We start from the raw sequence: 24151 nt of genomic DNA, 5'->3' as shown, positions 1-24151 counted from the left end.
TAAGGCACTGAAAATATAATAATAAACAAAAATTAAACTTAAATTAAATGAATTTATTAAAATATATAGTTTACACAACTATATTAACACTGGTAGATCCACTGAAAAGCACATTGCCAAGTTCACTGAGACAACGTATCAAAATGTCAACAATCTTCATGGTTTTAATATTACTCTTCGTAATGAAGCCCATTTCAGACATAAATCATGGTTTGGTTGATAATTATAAGTCAATTCTGAAAAGTTAAACTTAATAAAATGGGATGATTATTCTGAAGAGTCAAACATGAAGTAAATGTCCCTGCTCATTTTAGTCCAACCACATCCGATGTTAAGTGGCTGTTATACCGTTGACTATGGCAGTGCAAAACTATATTAGAGCTGACAACAAACCCAAAACCCACAAGTGTTATTACTTAAGCTGTGTTATGATTGGCTGACATTTCTGCATGTGGATTATTTAAACACAGACGTCCTAAAAGGAGATAACATGGCGAAACACACTCTGGAGAGCAGTTTGTCCGTACTACTGTAGAAACAACATGGTGAATTCCATTGCCAGGGGACCCGAGGTGTATGTAGATGGAAATAGCTTATTTTTGATAATAAAAACATAACTGTCAAAATGATTTTTGAGAGGTTGTTATCTGGGAATATAGAACCTCCAAAAGAGCAACACTCTACGATGCTTTTAAGGGTTGAGAACGTGTCTTAAAAACGTGTTTTGGATTTAACACAGAGATGAGGATTCGGACGGCAATTACATTAGCACACGACCTTGGTGATAATTAAAAAACTGTGGATAATTCGGCCATTGTAATTGCATTCTGTCAATAGCTCCTCCGAACACATTGGACCTGTAAATAAAATTAAAATTGATTGAAATATCTTTCTACAGAGCAGAAGAGTCTACACAGACTAACATAAACTCTGTCTGGGATGCTCTTCACTAGCAGTACATGGACAAAACCGTAATTTAGTCTAAAACAGGAGCTTTGAAAACCGCCATGATACTTTTAGAGTCCTGATCATTCTGAGGTTTTTGAGGTGCCCAAACCAATGCTTTACATAACGGAGCTTCTACCAAACCTTGACAAATGTTGAAATGAAACGTATTTGTATTTCCAGTTGAGGAGAGCCTGGGAATGTTTCACAGATGGAGTGAGAGAGTGTTCATGGGTGCCATTATGCAGTGCATTGTGGGAAAGACAGAGATACATTGTTAAATTGTCGAATTTGCTCGCTATGGAAAACTTTCCAGTGGTGGGCGTCAATCAGACAAGCGTATGCAAGCAAGAAGACACAAATACGAAAACATACTCTATTTCATCTTTTTATACGCGCGCGCGCACACACACAAACTTACTGCATTTCCTGTATGGATTTTGGGTGTATTACTGAGTTGAGGGGACAGAATCAGGGGTTCGGCCTGTAAGAGATAGATGGAGACATTTCAGCTCTCAGGTCTAAGACATTCCTACTTTGCATATTTAAGTTGGTTCTTTCCATTAATTATATTTAGTGTAACCGATGTTCGATCCAAAAAAGTGGCACTTGCATCATCTTGTGAGAAGACAGGGGCAGTATACGTCTCGATCAGGCCACCAAGCTATAAAAAGAACAAATGACTTAAGTCCAAAAAACGAGAGCGAAAGAACCTGAACATAAACCTTAATGTAAACAACACAAACATCTGTTTTAAACATTTACCTGAATCTCTCTCCAGCCGCCTAGCACTTTAATATAGAGTTTACCCGTTTCAGTAACAAAGGACAGAGTTCCCACCTCATCCACATGTGACTGTTGTTTCATTGCTTGGAGACTTGCATATTTCCTAACCTGGGGGGAAAAAATCGCAGTGATGAATATTCTTTCAAGTAACCGTTTGTCTAAATATTCTGCTCACTTTGTTTGCGTTCCACTGATAAAAGAACACCCTATACAGGTTATTATGTAAGTAAATGATTTGTCATTTTATTTCATTTTGAGAATTGCAATTTCTCGTTTCACTGCGTTTCATAAAGATTCTACTCCTAGAAAGCCAAGATCAACTAGAAGCATTTTAGGATTTTCTTCAAGAGATATTTGCGTATTTTTGCGCTTTGCAAAAACTGTTTATCTATTTACCATAATTCTAATTTAGTTAAATCTCAATGAGGTGTTAGCAACTTAGCGCTTTGCAAAAACTGTTTATCTATTTACCATAATTCTAATTTAGTTAAATCTCATTGAGGTGTTAGCAACTTAGCGCTTTGCAAAACTGAGTTTACTGTTTCTCAACAGATGAATTTAAATCGAACTACAGATCATTCATTTTAGATCACATTGTTGAGGAGGGGCTACATACGGCATTTGAGGTATCAGCTGCTTTTCCTGGGGGCCCGGGGGATCCCGGGGGGCCGGGGATCATGACGCCTGAAACAACATGAACTCCAGCATTACCTTTCTCTATACATATCAAAGTGTGATAACAGCAAAACTTCACCATAGGCCGTGTTTGTTTTCATGGCAGTGAAATGAATAGGTGTCAGCACACTCAGCAGGGATTAACTCGAGAGTCTCTCCACCGATGGCCATTTGGTCCATCAAAACCTTACGTCAACAACATGTCTCCTTCGGCAGAGGAGGAAATCAGGTTGACTTGAATTAAACAAACAGTGGTGTTAAAACATTCAAATTTCTTTTTATAACGCTTGACCTGTCAAGCGCTTTGGTTGACAAAGTGTTCAGTTCTTATAACCACTGTTCCATCAATGCTGGTTTCAACCAATGGGGAACTGCAGTCTTGGAACACTAAACATTTTCGTAATTACTACGATAAATATGCTTTTGTATCTTCTTAAGATGTTTTTACCAGAGCTGTATTGTCCAGGTGGTCCAGGAGGTCCCGGTGGTCCCGGAGGTCCAGCGAAACCAGTTCTCCCAAAACCTGGTGCACCAGGGGGTCCTCGAGGTCCTGGATGACCAGGTTGCCCAATAATGGTTTCCCCTTTAGGACCCTGTACATGAAAATCATTTTATATATTTTATGCTTCACAGCATTAAGGCTCAAAAGCAGCTAGACTTGAAAAAGTTTAGGGTCACTTGACTGAAATCTTTACCATTCTTTTGCTTTGCAATACAAACACCCCAAATATAAATAATCCATGATTGTCCGTCTGAAGACACCACGCATGTCCACTTTAAGCTTTTAAACTTCTGAAAAATGTTTATCGTGTGTTTCCAACATCCGAAGTGAATACGAGTAAACAATCTCAGTCATCCTCGAAGTGATTCGCAGTTCATTGTGGTTTGTTATGTTTTTCATCTCTGAATGAAGACCATTACCCCGTGAGAAGCTGTCATGTGTGACTCATCGTGCCAATAAATTCATAAAATTTAAATCTTGAATCGCGTAGCGAGATCACTAAGAACTTTGAGAGAGAGAAACAAAACACGATAAACAGAAAAGAGTGAGACATGGAGGTTCTCATTAAGAAAGAAAAAAAGGACAACATTTTTTATAATATATAAAAATAAGAATTCAAAGTAGAAACATGTGATGGAAAGAACAATCTCCACTGGGTGCATTAAAATAAAAGCCCTGACTGTTCTAATGGAGCACACACAAGTTTGATGTATAATAACATCGACAGTTACTGAAGCAGAAGAGCTCTCACAATGCTTTTAGCAGAGATTTTATAAAAGCACGTGTGTTTACGTCCACTTACCACCAAGCCAGATTTTCCAGGGACCCCAGGAAGGCCCGGCATGCCGGCTTCACCTTTCTCTCCCTTCTCTCCCCTGAAACCTTGGTCACCTTTATCACCCTGATACAAAACATACAAAAAGCGTTCATCAATAGACAATTTCTAGGAACAAAATGATTCGATTTACAATGTTAGAGAGAATTTAAAATGATATAACATGAAATGGGCATTTTACCGTTTCTATGGTTTCCAATGTATTGCCTGTGATGAAGCACAACAGAAAATGTATTGTGAGGCTTGGGTCGTTTTTTACTTTATGTCATGGTGTATTTCGAGGATACTCACTTGATGGGGCTGGTAACCCGGGGATACCCCTTTCCCCTTTCTCTCCTTTGGCACCGGAAGATGCGCAGTTAGCTCCCCCTACAGGCGAGAAGGTCACAAAACATGGTTAGAATTAACAACATGAACGGATGAGCAAAAATACGTATAAGATTAAAAACAAATAAGATTATAACAGTTCCAGGAAAAAAACTCTTTTAAAATATAACCACATTTTACCAAGAATTAAAATAGAAACACAAATATCGAACAGTGACAATTATTTTCCCTGCCTGAAACAATATTTTTCTAAACAAGTTTTGAAAAAACAAGATTTTAGAATATATTTAGTGGTTTACATTGGAATATAAGTGGTGTATGAATACTAGTGTGTACTTGTTTAGCAGTTTCTATGGGGTTCTGAGAACTAGCTAAGAACTGAGGGCCATGGCAACACATGTCATTCCTTCAATGTAAATGTATAAGATATTTTCAACTATTATATTGGCTTTCTGGTAAAAATCAGAAAAATCAAACATTAAGAGATCTATCAAGGCATGTCTCTTCTCTAAACCACATGATTTGATGTAACAGTCAGATCTGCATTTTGATATGCAATCCCAATCCATCTCTGTACTGTGCATATTAATTTTGTATTTATAAAACATACACATACATATTCATATATTTATGAAAAATATAAAAATGAATAAATATTTGGAATTTTAAATGATTGGTTAATTTAATAAAAACATGTCAATATTTTCTAAATATGTAAACATGTATGTGTATGTGTTTTTAAATAAAAAAGGAATATGCAAAGTACACAGACATACATTATGTAAACCAGACTTTATTCTGGATGTGATTAATCACAATTGACCGTTTGACAGCCCAAAAGAACGACATTTAAATGAATACTTTTTCCTACAAAAAACCTACTAATAAACATTTTAGATTAACTGTGAGAACTAGAAAATGGGGCTATCACCAAACTGACCTTCTGTAGAATCTCCATTAACCTGACCAAAAGAAAACAACACAAAAGAGACAAATGTTAAAGTGACTGACGGAAAACAGTGTTCATTCAAAACATCATGACTCCATCTGGATGAGAAACCAAACTCTGGACGAGAAGACATTATCGGGGCAGAGAAAAAACAATTAGGTTCTAATGAAAAGGAAGTCATGTTTTTCATTAGATTAAATTGGCGGGAGGGTGAAGGCTGGAAAACAATACAAATGGTCTGTAAAGGAGAGAAAACACGGTTCAGTTTAAAGCACATGCAAAAATCTTAATCTGAGGGAGAACAGTCATTAAAAAGGAAACAAATGGAGGATTGTAAAATCTATCGACACTATTGATTTTCCTCATTCAAAACAAGAACATAGCTGTGCTCCAAGAGAAGGCTTGTTATGTCCTTTGTTATGTCCTTGGCACCCTTCTAAAGTTTTGTTAGTTGAAAACACACCAACCCAAACTTCTTGACCATGCTTCTGTCCATATGACATGCAGCATGCTTGAATCATTATCATAGTCATGCCTGCTCCGGATTACAGACCGTGCTGATTGAATCATGGGATATGTTTATATGCAAGGACACTAAGGATGGCCTTCACACAAATCTTACATTAAAACTGTATTGTTTGCAGATCATTATCCACAGGGCATGCCGTGATGTGTCTATCAAACCGACAACGTGTTTCCCGTGACATCAGATCAGCAATAGTCATTTGTAATCGTAATTTGGATAAAAAAAGTTTCAATAACTGGAGAAATATGATAGATACAAACTATAAATGATTAAAGTAAACTTTGTATGCTAGTCCTGTTAATGATGAAGAAGAAGTTATAGCGAGAGAGCTGATGGTGAGGTGAAGACGATGATGATGTCACAAAAACCCAAGACACCAAACTAACGCCGTGTGACACACACACATTCAGTCACTTACGGGCTTTTTGCAGTTAGGCCGAGGGGGAACCGGAAACACTGTCTATAAAAATGTGAACATGAGACATTTACATTACAGCCTGTGTACGAGACATACAGTACAAACAGAGGAGAGAGAAAAAGATAGAGAGAGGAACACTTACTCCTTTGGGGCAGTTGAAAATTCCTGGTTTCCCTGGTGGTCCTGGGGGTCCAGGAAGCCCCTATGTGACAAGATAAAGATGGATGGATGTATTAAATAAAGCTAAAACAAGAAGTGGGGTAGATCGTGTAAAACAAACAATATTAACAAACTTCAAGAAATAAAGAATACAGCAGATTTGTGGTAGACACACGCCAGAACTCTCTTGATAATACCAAAGAAAACATCTGTATAACTGGCTTCTCTCCAGTTCTGAATGATTGAAGACATTTGATGTTTTTTTTGTTGCTGTGTAGTTTTTGTTTGTTGCTGTATAGTTTTTGTGCAACAGCCAACCGTTCATGTCAGGAAGATAACTTGAGGAGCAATTTCTAAAATATATTTTATTTTATTCACATTATTAGTAGGATTATATAAGGAGAATAACTGAATATCAATGAAAATTGTTTACCATTAAAAGACAGATCAACCAAAGGTTACACTGACTGGGATTTATTACATGATAAGTTTGTCATTAAGGCATATTTTTATGTATTTGAACAGAGTTTATTGTCTCATTTTGTTTGTACAGTTACTAAATGTACAAAATGTTTTTTCTACAGTTACTTAAATCAGATGGGTTGTAATGTGTGACTTATTTTAGAGGTGGTTGGTTAAGTTTTCATCTAAATACTGAAGAAGTTTCAGAAATAAGGAAAATGAATGGAAAATAATCCAGAATCAAGGATGCTTTGATAGCCTGACACAGAATCAGCAATGAGTTATGCATTTTATAAAGAAAAAAAAAGTTTTGGGGTTAACACGAGACATACTCACAGGTGACCCTGTAGATTCTCCCTTTTCACCCTTACGACCGTTCATTCCAGGACGACCCTGAGGACAAACACAAATGTGAGTCATTCAATATTTACTATAGCTGTGACATTATATATAAGGGATAGTTTACCCAAAAATGAGAATAAAGTGTTTGTTACACAAAAGAAGAGTTAGTAACCGAACACCGTTGACACCCATTAACAAAACCAATACAAGCGAATGAGGCGCAGTTAACAGTTAACAGTTAACAGTTAACAGTTTGTGTTCTGCGATAGAAAGTCATACAGGTCTAAAATGAGAAGATGATGAATAAATAATTTTCGTTATTGGGTGAACTGTCTCTTAAAATAACAATTGCATCTCTGTAATTTAACATCTACAGTACGCTGAAAAATTGTGAAATGTAACTTACTGGACGTCCTGGAAACCCAAACTCTCCTCTCACTCCGACTGGTCCGATTGGGCCCTGGTTTGGATTAAATAACACAAATCAGAGATCTCATAAGAGGCAAGACTGCACACAAACACAACAATCAAGCCCCTGAAAGCAGGTGCACTGCCAAATGAGGTCAAGCTGTGGAAGTATCGTGTGCCAGAACTCAGCCTGAATGTCGTCTGGTCCTGTACGGGGCATCTCTGGCCTCAATACATTTTCCAAAACATTTTGAACAGAAGCAGCTGTATGCAAACAGCCACGGCACAGGAAAAATCAGAAATTATGAATTGGAAAATGGCAAGCGACTCGGACCGCCTCCGGTGCGTCTACAGCACAGGTGAACGTTTGATGGTCTCTCTAGCGAGCTTAATGGAAAGCAGGTCGCTTGAATTGCTTACTTGTTCGCAGGTTATGTGAATATGGCATACATAGCAACAACAGGTCATTTGCTGCCAAAACGTGAACTACTGTGAAGTCTTTGCCCATTCACAATTAGATTAATGGAAACCAAAAGCTCATTTTCATATGCAATAGATGGCACATTTATTCATGAATTTGTGTCAACGTTATAGTCGTGAACATCCACCCACCTTTTCACCAGGTGGTCCGGGAACACCACTGTCCCCCTTTGAGAAAGAAAGTAAAAAGCGAATAAAACACATTTTTGACCAATCCATCATATAGATTTGACAATTTTAAGCATTATTGTATTGAATATTGTTTATTGCATTCTTTAGCAAAGCAAGCTATTGGATATTACACTTTTGTTTAGTATTTCAGGTGGAGCGTATTTACAAAATAAACCATTTAGCTTTATCGAGTTTAAGGGATAATCCGCCTAAAAAATTTAATTCTGTTTGTCAAGTTCCAAATCTGTATACATTTAGTTTTTCTGTTTAACACAAAGAAAGATATTTAGCTGAGAATTCTTGGTTAGTCAAGAAATGGTAGTCAAAGACGCCCCAGAACTGTTTGTTTTCCAAAATTCTTCAAAATATCTTATTTTGTGCTTAACAGAACCAAAAATATATATAGATTTTTTTCTACAATGGTAGTCAACGGTCCAGAAATCTAAATTGCTAACATTTTACCGAATATCTTTCTTTTTGTGCAACTGAACTGGTAACCAGCTATGTAAATAATTTGTTAAAAGCACTAATAGTATAAAAGCTGTGAATAACCTTTAGCCCTTTTGGTCCCTGTGACCCAGTGACTCCAGACATGAGCACTCCATCAGTAACGGAAAACGCCGACTCTCCTTTCTGACCCTACACAAAAGGAGCAAAACACAAATGTAAATGAGAACATGGTTAAAAACACACTCCAATCCACATTCATGAGCCACAAACACTTCCTATGATAATGTGAGAAGTCGCCGTACAGAATATGATACGCACAAACTGCAGCCCCCAACTGCAGGTTAACAAAAACCTTATGCTGTACTTTAAGAGAGCTTAAGAGAGGCTAGTGTGGGATAAGCTTTTCCTTCAGGTATCTGAACGTAGTTTCTGTGAGGTCCTTATACCGAGTGTGTCTGAGTTCATGTCTGGTAATGGTCAACTTTTACAATCTTCTATAATCAGACAAAAAATTATCGACGGATTAGGATTCTGACACATCGGTACAACAATACCGGGCTAGCAAAAGATATCGTCGTTTGAAGTAAAGTATTTCATTCGGCTGTGGTCAGATATTGAACATATTGAGACGTATCACTTTTGAACTATAAATGGAATCAATTATCCAATTATTGTTGTTTGTGTATCTGTCCTGTATGTGTGGTCTGACAGCATATCGAGGCATTTGTGGTAAATTCTTGTTTATATGCCAATAAACAACACCTCTTTATAACAGCAAAGGCCCATTTCGTCTGCGACAAACACATGCGTGCTCATTCACACCTATGCAGTTTCAGATAACTCACCTTTACACCCGGAGGTCCGTGGACCCCTGGAACCCCACGATCACCCTTGGGACCTCTTGGCCCCTGGGGGAATTAAAAAAGTTTGGTTTATAACAGTACAAGTGTTATCGACCAAGATATATTGTCAAGAAAAATACAGTGCACCTCCACAATTACAGGGTATTGTGTCATGCAAGAGGTGAACCAGGTTTAGTAACTCCCTCGAATTCAAGCTTTTAAACAAACTTTTGACTATATTTTAAATGACTTAAATAACAATAAGCATGTTAAATTTACCTAAATTTCAGTAATTGTCCTACATTAATGTTTCACTGACCATCACACAGAGTCTGTTTTGGGTGCTTGTAACAACTAGTTCCTTGTAGGAACTATAAATGATTGTAATTTTGTGAAAATCATGTTTTCTTATCGTGCAAACTGCATGGGTTGTTTTGATTAAGTAATAATGACAAAAAATACAGCTCCTAACACAATAAAAAATATGTTTTAACCAAAAAAATGAAGTTTAAACATGCATTTGACATTAAAGCAGGAGCCCCTTCTCTGAAAAGTGCTCCACGGTTAAAGGAAAGCTGACTTGATGGTTTACATGCCACGCAGCTCTTTGTTTGTTTCGCTTGACTTGTCAATGCCCGTAAATTTCATTATAAAGCGAAGCTAACGTGTCGTAATTGTTTAAAACCTAATTTCACGCCAAGGCAAGTAAACACAGAATCCATCGACTTTTCATTGTAAATAATGCAATTACACTGCAGCGTGTTTAAATTCCTGTGGCTTTCATGAAGCGAATGTGTTGTTTTTTAAATGTTTTGTGGAGCTATTGTACCGTGATCTCAATGCTAATCATTCTTGAAAGTTTGTGCCTGAGTTTGTGTATTGAGACGAGAAGTTTAGGAATTGGATTCGGAGGCTTCTTACCAGCGGTCCTTGAGGTTCAAAAATCCCTGAGATGTTCAAGATACCATCAGTGTCATTGAGCATTAGCTGAAGGTGGAGAAAGAGTTCAAAAGCATAAATGCATTGAGAGATCGAGCGAATGACTTTTTGAATGAATTGTGTGGGACATTTCCAAACCACAGGATGTATATCGACTCACCTCATGCAGGTTGATGATTTGTCCCGGAGGTCCGGGAGGGCCCGGGGGCCCGGGTAGACTGATTCCATCCAGACCCCGTTCACCCTAAAACACAAAAAACACTTTGTCACATCACTCGTTTTTGAGAAACACATCAGAAATATATAGAATCATGAATACAAACCTTCTGACCCATGTCACCTTTCTCTCCTTTTTCCCCCTAAAAAAAGGAAGAAATTATTTTGCTGTATATTATTCACTCTACCGTAAAAATATGATTATCTTCTACATATATTTACCTCTTTTCCAGGCAGTCCAGCTAATCCAGGTTGTCCATCAGCTCCTTCAGGGCCTGGTTCCCCCTGTAGGAGCATAGAAGAAATTATTACGAAACAATATTACTGTAAATCATTTTGTGTTGTATAAACCTACAGGGCCCCCTTATCTCAGGCCCCCCAAAAATATTTCTGTGTTTTCCCTGACGAGTTCAAAGTGAATGACGCATTTCATTGACCCTTGCAGATGTGTCAACGATAGAAAATATGAGGCTAATGCAGAACACGTGGGTAGGAACAGCATGCTTCTTTTGGAAAGCGGGAATGGAAACAGTTGTGGACATGTGTGTGTGTACTGATGTGTTGATGTTTTTGTGATGTGACTGCATGTGAAGAGTAGAAACCTTCACAGAAACACCCGGAGGGCCATCAGCGCCATCTTTTCCCTAAAAAGAAGATTGGAATATTGAAATAAGTGTTAAGATTAGCAAACCTCTTTTGTGAGGTATGTGTAATATGAAGTTTAGATACAACACATTAAACATGATGCAGTGCCGGGTAATATCATACAGTGAGGTCTAAATATTTGAGCATAAACAAATGTCACTTAAACTGTTCTAACATAAACGTTGAATTGTTACAAAAACATTTGGTTTTGAAATGTTTAAAATCATGTAAAGGTAAATGCAAAATGAATCAGAAATTCTAAGGATTCTCAACTTTTTGCAGGTCACAATGCAAGTTGATTTGTTTGAAAACCGATCAGATTTATTTGCTTTCATTGACGCACAAAAGGTATGCAATAAAAAGGTGGAGGCAATGAAAAGTTAATAAAAATATAGATGTTCAGTCCACTTTTCCATTATACTTATGCTGAGTCATTTAAAATGTCACTAAATTATAAAAATGCAAAATAAAACCAATGAAATAATTTGTGAACGCTAAATAATTTTGGACCACACTGTATATCAAAATACTGCTCTACACAAAACTATTTTCAACAAGTTGAGTCTACCTGTGGTCCTGGTGGGCCAGGAAGACCGGGAAGACCCTGAGAGGAAGAATATTTATGAGGATGAGTTTTTTTATACTACAGTAGTACAAGAGAAAAGCAGATTGAAATGCACATACAGGTGGTCCTTTAGGCAACACGGGTCTGAAGCCACTGCTGGCATCCATTCCTGACCCTTCATCCTGTAAAAACACAGAAGATTCATAAGATACATTCAGCTTCAGTACTAAATCTACTATTACTACAGTACATATTGTTGCTGTCCTTCTGAAACCCTGTATCTCCATAGTTTTTTTATTTTATTCAAAATTCATTATTATTATTCACCCGTTGTGTTTGTCACTGGGTTTTAGACACACAAAACACTAACAATCTTCAGAAATCCGTCCCAAATATAGAACTGTAAAACACACCATAATGTCAAAGCTGAGGCCTTTTCCTGGTGGCCCGGGTGGGCCAGGAGGCCCTGGAAGGCCTGGTTGCCCCTCGGGACCTTCAGGTCCCACAGGTCCTAAATGTCCTGGGACCCCTGGCTGGCCTGAATCACCCTAAGAAAATAAAGAAGAGCCACAATTTTGGCACAACTTCAACTTGAAACAAACTGAAAATGGGAAATGTAATTAATTAATTTCTTATTTTTATTTAAAGTTTACAATTCCAGACGGATAAAGGGATTTCTTTTTTGATGCTACTTGCCAGCCAACTACATTATTTCTGATCTGAAGACTTTAAGAATCTAATGAAAATACCTTTGGTCCGGTGAGTCCAGGTAAACCTGATTCACCCTGTCAAACAATTCACAAGAGTGGGTTATTTCAAAATGATACACGGAACAAATGGAGGAAAATACAGAGGCGAGAATATGTCAAGAGTAATGTGTGTGTCATCACAAAAGAGTGAGAACAGTCCACTTTTATACTAAAAAAATACTATGATATAGAATGCTGTGATAGATTTCCCTAAAATGACATTTCTGTCATCATTTACTCTTTTCATTTCAAACCTGGATGACTTTCTTTCTCCCGCAGAACACAAATTAAGATATTTTGAAGAATGTTGTCAAATGGCCCCCATTCACTTGCATTGGTTTTGTGTCTATACAATAGAAGTGAATGGGGGCCAGTGCTGTTCCATTACCAACTTTCTTCCAAATATCGTCTTTTGTTGTCTGCGAAAAGAAAAAGAAAGTCACACAAGTTTGAGTCACGCTTTAGCTACCTCTACAGTACATATCTGTAGATAAAGGGAAACAATATGCAAAGTTTGGGGAATAAAGGGGTAAGAGTAAAAATGGGACACTTTACATTAAGGTACCCTTTAAAAAGCATTTATACATGTGTTCATTAATGATTAATAAGTCATTTACAAATGCATTATGAAGCAGTTATAACTGCATGAATAAAAAGAGGGATTCTAACAAAATACCTCCCAATCAGTGAACCATTTTAACTCACATGTTATAAATGCTTAATAAATGTATTTATTCATTATTTATTTGACTCGAAAGCAGATTCATTATTATCTGTTAATAATGTTCTTTGCGATATAGGCTGTAAGACTAGACACCCTAGGGTGATATGTTGTTTTTCCTTATCCTGCTCACTATTTGGCAGGTATTTCGTTAGAATCTCCCTTTTTATTCATGCAGTTATAACTGCTTTATAATGTATTCGTAAATTACTTATTAATTATTAACGAACACATTTAAAAATGCTTCATAAAGGATACCTTAATGTTAAGTGTTACCTAAACATCCAAATCAAACCGCTCTTGAAATGCTACATTATAGCCTCAAAAGATCAACGTTGATTTCGCACATTTTACGCATTAAAACGCATCAAAATTACTCATGATAATTAAAATAAATTATTTGTGACCAACAGTCCAAAAATAAATCAAATAAAAATGTATCCTAAAGTCAAAACTCAGGACATAGACAGTCTGCGTGCTTCATTCATGCTGTTTTGCTTGCGCAAAAACTGAACACATGATTTCCCCTTATTTCATGTTTGCTGTGATAATAAAACCAAAACCCTGTACTTTATTAACATCCACAGTAGCTTATTTATGGTTACATTGCAGGTCATGCATGCCACGTACTATTAAAAAAGTTACCCCTTAGTTTTAAAATAGAATATAAATATATTTTTACTTCTTTATTCCCCAAACTAAGGTGAACTATCCCTTTAAGTGTTTGAGAAAGTAAAAATTCAAAGGAACTTCAGGTTATATAAATATCTTACTTTTTGGCCTCTTTCACCATCTTTGCCAGGTTCGCCGTCTCGTCCATCTACACCCTGAAAACACCCAAAACAGCATATGAACTTTTATAATATCTTCACAAGGCCCTATTAAATCAAAATGAGAGTTTTCTGGTTTTGATTTGGATTTGGCAGCCGAGACGAATGCCAATACTGTTTCATCTGAAGTGTGTATTTCAACACTTCCTACGGCATTGTCCTTTCTTCAGGTGTTAATACTTTTGTATTATCAGCCGTCATCGGGGATATCAGACTATTATCTCAGTAGGGTTAACAGAAGCTGTGAATTTCTTAAGGGCCGGGTGGTTAGTTGAAGTCTCCAGCAGGGCGTATTGCGAAAGGCAGTTTCCCCCATCGTATCAGTGTTGCTCATGTTCCATCATACAAGCGTACAGTAGCTGCAGGTGAATCTTCAGAACCCTCTGAATCTTAACACAGTATTAGTACAGCGCTCTCTCTCCCCTGGCCTCATCCGTGGTTGAATCACAGGATTATGGGTAATGTTCATTTGAAAAGCTTATCGGATAATTGCATTATCTGATTGGCTTGGGAACACTTCTATTAATGTTCATTCTCAACGAAGACGAAACATTTGTGAATGATTACATCAATATGGATGTCTGGGGTAATCTAATGTTTCGCACAACTGCAAACTTCAAAAAGGGTTGGGTGTTAGAAAAGCTACACTGTATTATTTCTAAAGGGCTTTAAATGAGAAATCACAATATAAAGTCATTTAAAATAACGGTTTATACATATTTTTTGGTTTCCATTATATGTTTTTTATATTTTTATATTTGGGTGAACTATTCCTTTAAATAAGATCACTTTAAAAACAGTAACCACTCAAACACACTAGCAGCATATAAATATATATTTGCGTTTTTATTTACAAACACATTTGTTTTAATTTTTCTAGTTTTTAAACTAAACAACAAGTGGTGTATAGCCACACTTACAGCATGTATTATTCATATCACTGGACAATTGTCTTTTATTCTGCTGAGGTCATTGATTTTCATGTAAATGTCTGTTGAGGTCAAGCATGGTGAAAGCCGCAGCCTTTGAGTAAGTGTTAAGATTTCTGCGTGTTTGGAACATGATGGGAGGAAACGCTTTTTTCGGCCCATGGTTTTAGTTTACCATGTGAGACCAGGAGCTCTACCTCAGAGTCGAATCCTGACCCAAACTCTAATCCAGACCCACTAAACCAGTCATCAATCACCTGTAACATACGGTGTATGTGTCGGCCATGTACTGTAGTACAACACCATCAGCATCATCCAGTTAATCAGGACTGTTAGATGCTTTCTCAAACAAATTCTGCAATCAATATTGTAACACTAGCATTCATGCCTGCGGTGAGGAAAAGAGCTGTGGCTCAATTTTTCAAAACCAATGAGTGTGTGTTGAATGTTACACATTACTTTTGCAAATACTACTGTCAAACAGCACCCATGCTCATTTACCTGCCTTATTTTCGGGAAGCAAGATAAAGTTTGTAATGCAAAAACCCCACTCACCGGAAGTCCAGGTTTACCCATCTCCCCATCCTTCCCATCTTTTCCAGGAGCCCCAGGGTGCCCTACCGGACCTGGGTGAACTCCCGCAGGGGGGCCAGGAGGGCCCGGCTGCCCTGGTGGCCCTGGGGGGCCCTAGAATGAACAGACCAAATAAAAAAAAATCAAATGTTTTGTCGCAATTATAAAACACCGGAGTGCATTAAACATTCACTCACATGAAAGGCTAACTCACAACTTACGTATGTATATAATGACTAACACATGTCTCATTATGTAAGAGCGTTCAATCAAATCATATGTCTAAGTGTTGACTGACGGCCACGGTTCTACCGAGAAGCAGGGAGTCGAATTAATATTGAGACACTATAACTCACCCTTATTATTTCTGTGTCACTGTCAAAGTCCACATAGCTTGAACCTGAGCCATCAATGCTGTCCTGTACGTGGAGAAGGATCAGTGAGTTTACTTGCAGTCTATCATTAAACATCATTATGGTATTATTGTTTCAAACACAGGCTTTTACAATGTAAATAATTTGATTTTGAATCATAAGTAGATACCGGATACTTAAACGTTCCTGGGCGCCCAGGTGGTCCAGGTGGCCCTGGGATACCCACCCCAGGATCACCCTATTTACAAGAAAACACGCGAGAGGACAGGGAAGAGCTTAATCAACAAACTATATTGAGATCATCTTTACTAAATTACACAAATTATTGAATTATTATCATCATAACCATAAATAATATGAGTTTTTCTTAACACGTTTTAAAACATTATTTTCATTTGAACTCAATCATTCAACACTGGTCAAACAAAATAAGAGTGAATAAATATTTACAGATTTATTTGTATGTTCGTGAACTATCCCAATGCTAATATCTGCTTCCAATATACAATATATCTTGAGTTTTGTTATTATAGAATTGACCAAAAACGAATAAATAAACTGCATTTAATTACACATTTACAAAAAACAAGATCAAAAACATTATTCAGGAAGTAGAATATCCGAATGGATTTAAGGAATCTGTTTGTTTCAATTAACTGTGAGATGGATCCATTTTAGGACAAATGTTTGTGTGTCACACCTTCTCTCCTTTAGGTCCCAGCTCTCCGGACAGTCCAGGAAATCCCGGAGGTCCGACCTCGCCCTGTACATGACACCGATTTAGAATAAGACAAAATTCAAATTCATTCAGGTTAGAAAATCTCTCAACGTCACGACACATGAAGCCCACATGTGAGCAGTGAACCGTGCGGAAAAGTGCGGTCACAACCCCGGGGTGGTGGTTTAATCAGGTTCGCAGGTGTGCAGACAGGTGCGCTCATTTCCCTCTCAAACACAGAGGTGGATGAAAGGCTCTTTCCCCGCTCGCCAACCGGCGGCTCCGCAATTTAGCGGCCATGCCTCACAAATAATGAGCCTGCGTACGGCATCAATTCACATTACGAAAACATTTCCATGGATTTTCTCTCCTCTGAGGTCTGTAGGCCGGCTCTGTCGCACACATGTGGAGGACAGGGTTTGGAAAGGCAGGGCGTGAGAATGCCATCACTGCTGTAAAATATACAGTCTATAGAAAGTATCAAATCATGCACGCTGCAATTTGATATAAAACGACTGGGTGGTGCACACTGTATAAGGCTCAATGTAGGTTCCATTTTTTAAGTTGGGTTTGGCCGTAGTCGCTTCATGGGACATAAAATGCAAATGTCTGGGCATTTCCATATCTGTCTTTGAGGTCGGTAACAAAAACATTGTCTGTATGTATTTTCATTTATTTGTTTGCTTTGCTTGCTTGTTTTTAAGTCTTGAACCCTTGCGTCAGTTAGTTATCAGTTTTTTAAACAAAATAGTTCAATATAACTGAACTACAATGCTCGGGGACATATAAAAGGACCTAGACAAGTTGTGAACATTCAGTAACTGTATTTTTCCTGTTTTATAAATAAATAGCTGTATTACTGTATATCAATACCTAACTTTTTCACTGTTTCACCATTCATTTGGATTAACTGAGAATCAAGAAGGTACTTACAGCGGCTCCATCTTTCCCTGGACTACCCTGAAAAAAGAAAAATACAGGAAGCACAATTTTATTGTTTCTGACAGAGTTCACCGGATTTACCGCATGAATAAAATAATCAAGGAATTTGAGAACCATCGGCTTTAAGATAACATTTCACAATTTGCTTTGACATATTCTAAAGATAATGCAAAGTATCAAACAAATGTTTTGCAATGCTGAGCACCAGATTCTTGCATTGCTTGGAAGAAAGTATAAGCACGGGACAAAATGGAAAAAAGGTCCCACACACTATCATACTGTAGCCTGCAAGTAAAGTTATTGGTACAAAACACAGTTACAATGTAAAAAAAAACACAACACAAGACACAAACAACATCAAAAAGTATATAAGGATATTAGGAAAATTATATTTCAACACCCCCCCAAACAAAATTTTCCTTTATGCAGCCTTATTTGTATGACTTTGCCAAACACAAAACAAGTTATCTAAAAATAATTTGTAACCAAACAACCTAGGCTCCCATGACTTCTGTTATATGGACACAAAACCACTGAGATGTCTTAAAATATCTTCTTTTGTGTTCCACAAAAGAAAGAGTCATATAATGACTTAAGGGGAAAGAACATAATGTTTTTTTGAGTGACACGTTCCTTTAATATCATGGTATATAACATGTAAAAGCAAAAAAGACAAACTATAACTTTGTATTTGACGTGCACTTGATGAAATCTTATCTCTAAAGCACAAACTTGCAGAAAAGAAAAGAGCAAGCATAATCGTGAAGTTACGGATATGAAGAATGTTTTGAATCAGTTTTGTTGATTCTTGTACTTTGCAGTGAGTGACTGAACTAATCATGTATAACACGACGGCTCAAACACGATATGATTTTTCTTAGTCAACCAACAGTGATTGTTTTGATTAGTTTCACAGCCGCATGATTGTGTTACACAACGAATACTGCTATGCATTTGATATCACTACGCTACGGGCGCACATGTAAGCATAGAAAGGAAGTGTCAGGTGTACTTACAGGATGTCCATCTTTTCCTGGCACTCCTGGTGGTCCTGAAGGCCCCTGTGGACCCCTGGGACCTGGATCTCCTCCAGAGGGATCTGATGGACTGATGGGTCCTGGGGATCCGGGGGGTCCTGTTGGGCCTGGGTCCCCTTTTTGTCCTTTCTGCATAGTAATGATCTGTGATACAGCCACCATAGAACATGGTCAAATGCAATTCCCAAGAAAGGTTTACATAAGATGATGGTCACTAACAAATTCATTGTTATACACTGGGTCAGAAATGCTATGGACTTTCTTCTGCAGAAAAGAAAAAGTGATATTTTGCAGAATGTTTGTAAACAAACAACACTAGTCCATATTGACTTCCATTGTATGGCACAAAACCACAAAGACATTTCTCAAAATATCTTACTTTGTGTTCCACACCAGAAAGAGTTTGAACAACATGAGTGGGAATACATGATGGCAGAATTTCATTTTAATCACTGTGGATGGAGTCGAATGGTTACTCACATTTCTGTCTTGACTGGCTCCCTCTGATCTGATTGGCTCTGTAACTTGACAGAAAATAAAATATAATGAGGCAACCATCAAATATAATTCTGTTTCTCTTACATTTCATGTTGATTTTGAGTACTTTACCTTTAGCATCTGTCCTGTCTATGTCCAGCCCAGAGCTTTCCTCCAAATCTTCATCGTCCGTTTCAGTTTCATATCTTGGAGCTTCAGTAGGGGGCGCTCTCACGGGGCTGGTCTCCAGATCCTCTGGCTGAATACAAAGATTATGCAAATCAGAAATCATGTAATTCCGACAGAGAATATTAACATGTTGGTTTCCTTATTTTTATTACGGTCCTGGATATGCACATTGTACCACACAATATTAATATAAGTTTCTCTTTTAATTGAAAGCCACTATTTCAGACAAACTTCAAACCACTTTTACTATATAGTAGGGCCGCGAGTTCCATTAAAGGATAAGCACAAGCCCCGCCCCTTAGATGATGTCATCGGTCAACTAAATCACATTAGTATCTGAACAAACTGATGGATCGAGCCTAGAGCTGTGGAATAACATTATATTCTGCATGAATAAACGCAAAAGCTTGTTCGCACACACCAGATCTGTTTAAAGCTGGACAAAACTTTTTCAATGCATTGAATGAGAAGATTAGAAAGAGCAATAGCAATAGTCAGTAAAGAGAAATAGAGCTTTCTATCTGATCTCTAGAGATCTGTCTGTCATTTACACGTACAGAATTATTCTTACATACATTTTAATAAAATGTACTGATTGATTTGTCTATCTATATTCCTCAAGTATTTCTGTGTACACTGCTGAATAACTTTAAAAATAGTAAATAGTCATTTGATCTGTGCTTTATTTTGAAAACAGCTAGTAAATTGGATTATTAATAATATTATTAATGACACATTGGAGTTGCAGGACAATATTGACATATTTAGTAAAGGTTTTTGTTCAAGAAACAATAAACAATTAATAAATGTAAAAAAGTGACAGTTTAGAAAATGTTATTGCATTAAAAACGTGTAAATTTGTTAAAAATAAATACAAATCTGTGGTAAAATAGGGAATTGAGCAGGAATCGGAAACAGCAGCTAGGAATCGATTATTTCGATTCCCAAACCAGGAATAGGAATCGGTATGAACAGCCCTGCTTTATAGGGCTTTCTGGCTATTTTACATTTGCCTCCCTCTGCTGGACATAACATGGCAATGTCAGAGCCTTGAGCAGCAGGGTGGTCTGGAAATCTTAATCCACTAATTATTTGGCTGTACTTCAAAGCCTGCAATTTGTGTATGTGTGTGTGTGTGTGTGTGTGTGTGTGTGTGTGTATATCTTCAAATCCCACGTAATGAGCTGCAGGCTTGGTTAGCTGGATTCCAATAAGATCATTTTGGTCCCAGCGTAAATCTTTCAAGTAGATGACATCAGCAAACTGCATGACCTCGGCTAAACGTCACCAAACAAATGAGTGTATCATAAACAGTCCAAAGCATCTGTGAGTGTGAACGGGTGCACTATAATCCTACACATGTGATGTGTTACATGTGTGCGTTTGTGTGTAGATTGATGTCTCGTAATAAATAAATATGATGCTTTATTATATAAGTATCAATAAAGGAAGCAACAGTGTACACTGTAAAAAAATGACAAAGAAATTATAGTAACGCTATTACACAAAATATTTTTAAGTACTTTAAATTATATTTTTAATGCAATATTCCATGAAAAATCTAGTAAAATTACCTACATTATTTAAGAATATGATAAACTTAGATACTTATTTGAGCATTGGAGTTAACTTCTTGATCTTTTTTAACTTAAGTTTAACATTTATTATTGTTTACAAAATATAAAACATACAAGTAAGCTCAGAGTTGACTCAATACTGACATTAGCACCATTACTGTTTTCACTGAGTGAAGAAACACATCAGGAGCTCTTCCACGAGCTAAGCACTAGCACCTCTCTTCTGAACAATGGTAACCACGAAACTCAAAAATGCACAGAATCTCTTCTAAATCTTGAAGACAACATAACAATAAACAGTATCAAGTCTTTCATTTTTTTGCAAAGCACATAAAATAGCACTTTTTCACCAAAATTACTGTCCTTATGGTGTCGAATGCAAAGCATGCTGGGAACTCTAAATTCACTGCTCAGTAAGTGAAATTAACTCAAATAATTCATGTAGTCCCACCACAAGTAAAATGTCCTTTATTCAAGTTTATGTGGGTTGAACGTGATCGAATTAAGTTGAATTCACGCAATAATTTGTGCATTTAGAATTCCGAGATTATTTCTATCATTTTAACGTTGTTTCAAAAAGTAAATTTACTCAATTCATTTCATGAAATATACGACGACGCAGAGTCATTTTATACAGTGTAATATTGAATCCTGTGCCGATAAATTCCAATGAAATGTTGGCATCATTTGATCTCTTATCATTTCAATCCGGTTTAACTCGGCAGGCTATGAAAAATATTTAGCGTCGGCCATTCTACCAGATTGTGAAAAGAAAACGATACAAATCTCACAAAATAAATAGACATTGTTGAATATGTTAAATGCTGAATACGAACGATAGTGTAATTATGAAAACTATGTCTAAAAGCATGAATCAAAACGAAAAACAACTTCAAAGTAAAACAAGGAGTGTGGGGAAAAAAGGACATCATATTCAGAATGTCCTCTGTAAGGCAGGCCTTCAAAGACCTTAGAATTAAAGTTCTTGGAGGACACATCTGACTCCAGAGGCCAAAAGGGCTGACAGGGAGTGAACCTAAACTGGAGATGAAAGGGGTCTTTTCTTAAATTTAGAGATGAGCTACAAAACAACTTAATGTTTGAAGGAACAAGTGTTTCTCTCCAAATATTCTTAAAGTGTATTTCTCAGAATACTCCGAATAAAATCTCTCTTTCTACTTTAGGCAAAAGGTCAAAACTCCAATGTACCTTTCGAATGCATACTGTTATAAAAACAAAGTCTGATGCCTATGCACTGACATATGACATAAAGGTGTAGATCTTCTTTATTTAAATGTCATCATTTATAATTGGTCACATGTACTGTATGTATAGTATCTCTGTGATGTCACTCACCATTATAAATTCTCTCTCCTCCACAACTTTCTTCACTTCATCTCCAGTCTCAGTATCGTCGTAGATATCATCTCCACTGCCATAACCTGATGCCTGAAAAAGGTTAGCCAAAAGCATTGCCATTACAGAATGGTCTGAATTATACACGTGCAAAAGAACTCGCTAAAGAAAACACGTATCTTAAAATAAATAAAAAAATCTTTAGATAATAAAAAAGCACTAAATGAACGGCGAAAATAAAGTTTCTAGTGTTTTCACAATTGTAACACTTCTATGTGTCCCAGTACCCACAATTTTGTGTAGTCTTCAAGAAAATATATCATTAAAATTAATCAAATATAATACATTTAAATAATTTAGTTAAATACAAAAACAGCAGAGCAAATTCTATAATTATTATTAAGATAAATGTCAAGTCAATGGAACTACATGGGAGAGGCTTCAAATACTCACTGACACACCTGCAACATACTAATTAAACCACCTGGAGGCGCTATTTCTCTATTGTACGTCAAATACTATTTGTGGTTAAATGTATGGGGCGTTGTGGTGCTTCAAATTTTACAACATTTCAGTTATTATATTTTTGGGTCTGAAAAGGCACACTCCTAAATCTTTAAGATCAATAAATCATGAATGCTACTTGAAAAACGGGAGGCACTCACATAGGGGTCATCTTCTTCACACTGTTCATTCGGTGCCGTGGGATCGCCAGTCAACACCAGCTGCTGGATAGAGCCCTGGGGAAAGAGAGACAGAGAGAGTTCACACATCAGCTTCAATTCATGTTCAAAAAGTTGTAAATAGCCTGAAACTGATTATGAAATGGATGCGAAAACGTATCCGCTGGTGCTATAAATCACTGTTGCACAATTTTCAGCAATGCATCTAAGCCTGCTCAGTGTCAAGACATTAACACCTTTCAAAATGATGAGATGCAAACACCCGTTCTCCATATGGTCCCATTTTCAATGTCATCATCAGTTCTTGTGAGTTGTCCTTTGACCTGCTACACTGTTAGAATGAAGCTAATGTTTTCTTAAAGCTCTTACAAGATTGAAGTCGTGATATCAGAGGCGTATTTGGCAAGGCTCCCGCGCACAGCAACCAGAGGACAAGCACCTGTTTTCCATTCACTAACAACACACGATAAATGTGGAGGTGTGTGTGAGAAAAGCGAAAGAACAAAGATGAAAAAAGTACAATAACATCTTAACTACAATATTCACAAAATGGCATTAAGATTGTTTGCCTATACATCCAAAATTAACTAATGTATCCATTAGAGGGAAAGGTCACCCAAAAATAAAAATCATAATTTATTCACCCTCAAGCTGTTCCAAATCTGTGTACATATCTTTGTTCTGATAAACACAGAGAAAGATATTTGGACGAATGCTTGTAACCAAACAGTTCTTGACTACCATAGTAAAAATGACAATGTTAGTCAAAAGTGCTCCAGAACTGCTTGCTGTCCTACATGTTAGGACTCTGTCCTTCCTGTCTCGAGCTTTCAAGCTCCCTGGGCAGAGTCATGACATTGCCACGTCTTTCGGGTTTCTGTTGTGTTATGTGTGGAGACATGTGGCTTTATGTTGTTACGTGATGCCACGTGTCTTCCTGTTATGTCTCTCAGCCCCACCCTCCTATGTCCTGTAATTTCATTAGGGTTTCATTCCCATCGTCTGTTTTGTAATTCACCTCGTTAGGGTTTCATTCCCATCAGCTGTCACCACTCTCCCCATGTAATCACTCCTCGTTAGTGTCTCCCTTTATATGGTCTCAGTTTTCTCTCTGTTCAGTGTTGGTGCATTCTGTCACGATATGGCTTGGACAGAACCCAGATGCAGGCAGACGAGGAGTTAGATAAATCAAATTTTATTTGAATGTGAACAAAACTAGAAAAACAAACACCCGCAATGGGGAAAAACAAGAACAAAAACACACTAGCAACACACACTAGAAACAAACACAAAACAAGAATCTTTAAAATGAAATAATCTTTTCACAAACTGTAAACTGAAACCGGGTAGTCCA

At 37.2% G+C, this 24151-nt stretch overlaps 1 protein-coding gene across 6 annotated transcripts in view; it reads right to left on the bottom strand.

Annotated features, from left to right (window-relative positions):
• col15a1a (collagen, type XV, alpha 1a) overlaps positions 1 to 24151 on the bottom strand; it is a 55247-nt gene that overhangs the window by 5031 nt on the left and 26065 nt on the right. For 2 of the 6 annotated variants that reach the window (XM_079447272.1, XM_079447271.1), the window contains exons 4-39: positions 22780 to 22854; positions 22115 to 22207; positions 19125 to 19251; positions 18996 to 19039; positions 18495 to 18659; positions 17470 to 17496; positions 16519 to 16581; positions 15988 to 16056; positions 15801 to 15863; positions 15427 to 15558; positions 13886 to 13939; positions 12392 to 12427; positions 12056 to 12190; positions 11762 to 11824; positions 11646 to 11681; positions 11035 to 11076; positions 10655 to 10717; positions 10540 to 10575; positions 10377 to 10460; positions 10199 to 10264; positions 9281 to 9343; positions 8538 to 8624; positions 7947 to 7982; positions 7333 to 7386; positions 6921 to 6977; positions 6106 to 6165; positions 5964 to 6005; positions 5011 to 5032; positions 4035 to 4112; positions 3925 to 3950; positions 3711 to 3809; positions 2855 to 2999; positions 2348 to 2415; positions 1711 to 1839; positions 1559 to 1609; positions 1367 to 1429 (exon numbers count right to left, since the gene is read on the bottom strand). In XM_079447272.1, coding sequence (XP_079303398.1) covers positions 1367 to 1429; positions 1559 to 1609; positions 1711 to 1839; positions 2348 to 2415; positions 2855 to 2999; positions 3711 to 3809; positions 3925 to 3950; positions 4035 to 4112; positions 5011 to 5032; positions 5964 to 6005; positions 6106 to 6165; positions 6921 to 6977; positions 7333 to 7386; positions 7947 to 7982; positions 8538 to 8624; positions 9281 to 9343; positions 10199 to 10264; positions 10377 to 10460; positions 10540 to 10575; positions 10655 to 10717; positions 11035 to 11076; positions 11646 to 11681; positions 11762 to 11824; positions 12056 to 12190; positions 12392 to 12427; positions 13886 to 13939; positions 15427 to 15558; positions 15801 to 15863; positions 15988 to 16056; positions 16519 to 16581; positions 17470 to 17496; positions 18495 to 18659; positions 18996 to 19039; positions 19125 to 19251; positions 22115 to 22207; positions 22780 to 22854 — 2553 coding nt within the window. The remainder of the gene's footprint in view (positions 1 to 1366; positions 1430 to 1558; positions 1610 to 1710; positions 1840 to 2347; positions 2416 to 2854; positions 3000 to 3710; positions 3810 to 3924; positions 3951 to 4034; positions 4113 to 5010; positions 5033 to 5963; positions 6006 to 6105; positions 6166 to 6920; positions 6978 to 7332; positions 7387 to 7946; positions 7983 to 8537; positions 8625 to 9280; positions 9344 to 10198; positions 10265 to 10376; positions 10461 to 10539; positions 10576 to 10654; positions 10718 to 11034; positions 11077 to 11645; positions 11682 to 11761; positions 11825 to 12055; positions 12191 to 12391; positions 12428 to 13885; positions 13940 to 15426; positions 15559 to 15800; positions 15864 to 15987; positions 16057 to 16518; positions 16582 to 17469; positions 17497 to 18494; positions 18660 to 18995; positions 19040 to 19124; positions 19252 to 22114; positions 22208 to 22779; positions 22855 to 24151) is intronic. The other 4 variants (XM_079447274.1, XM_079447273.1, XM_079447276.1 and 1 more) reach the window with 2 other exon arrangements.

Source organism: Barbatula barbatula (genome assembly GCF_947034865.1).
Source record: "Barbatula barbatula genome assembly, chromosome: 23".
NCBI classification, from domain to species: Eukaryota; Metazoa; Chordata; class Actinopteri; order Cypriniformes; family Nemacheilidae; genus Barbatula; species Barbatula barbatula.
The sequence above is the reverse complement of the archived record's forward strand: the minus strand, read 5'-3'. Positions and strand labels throughout refer to the sequence as shown.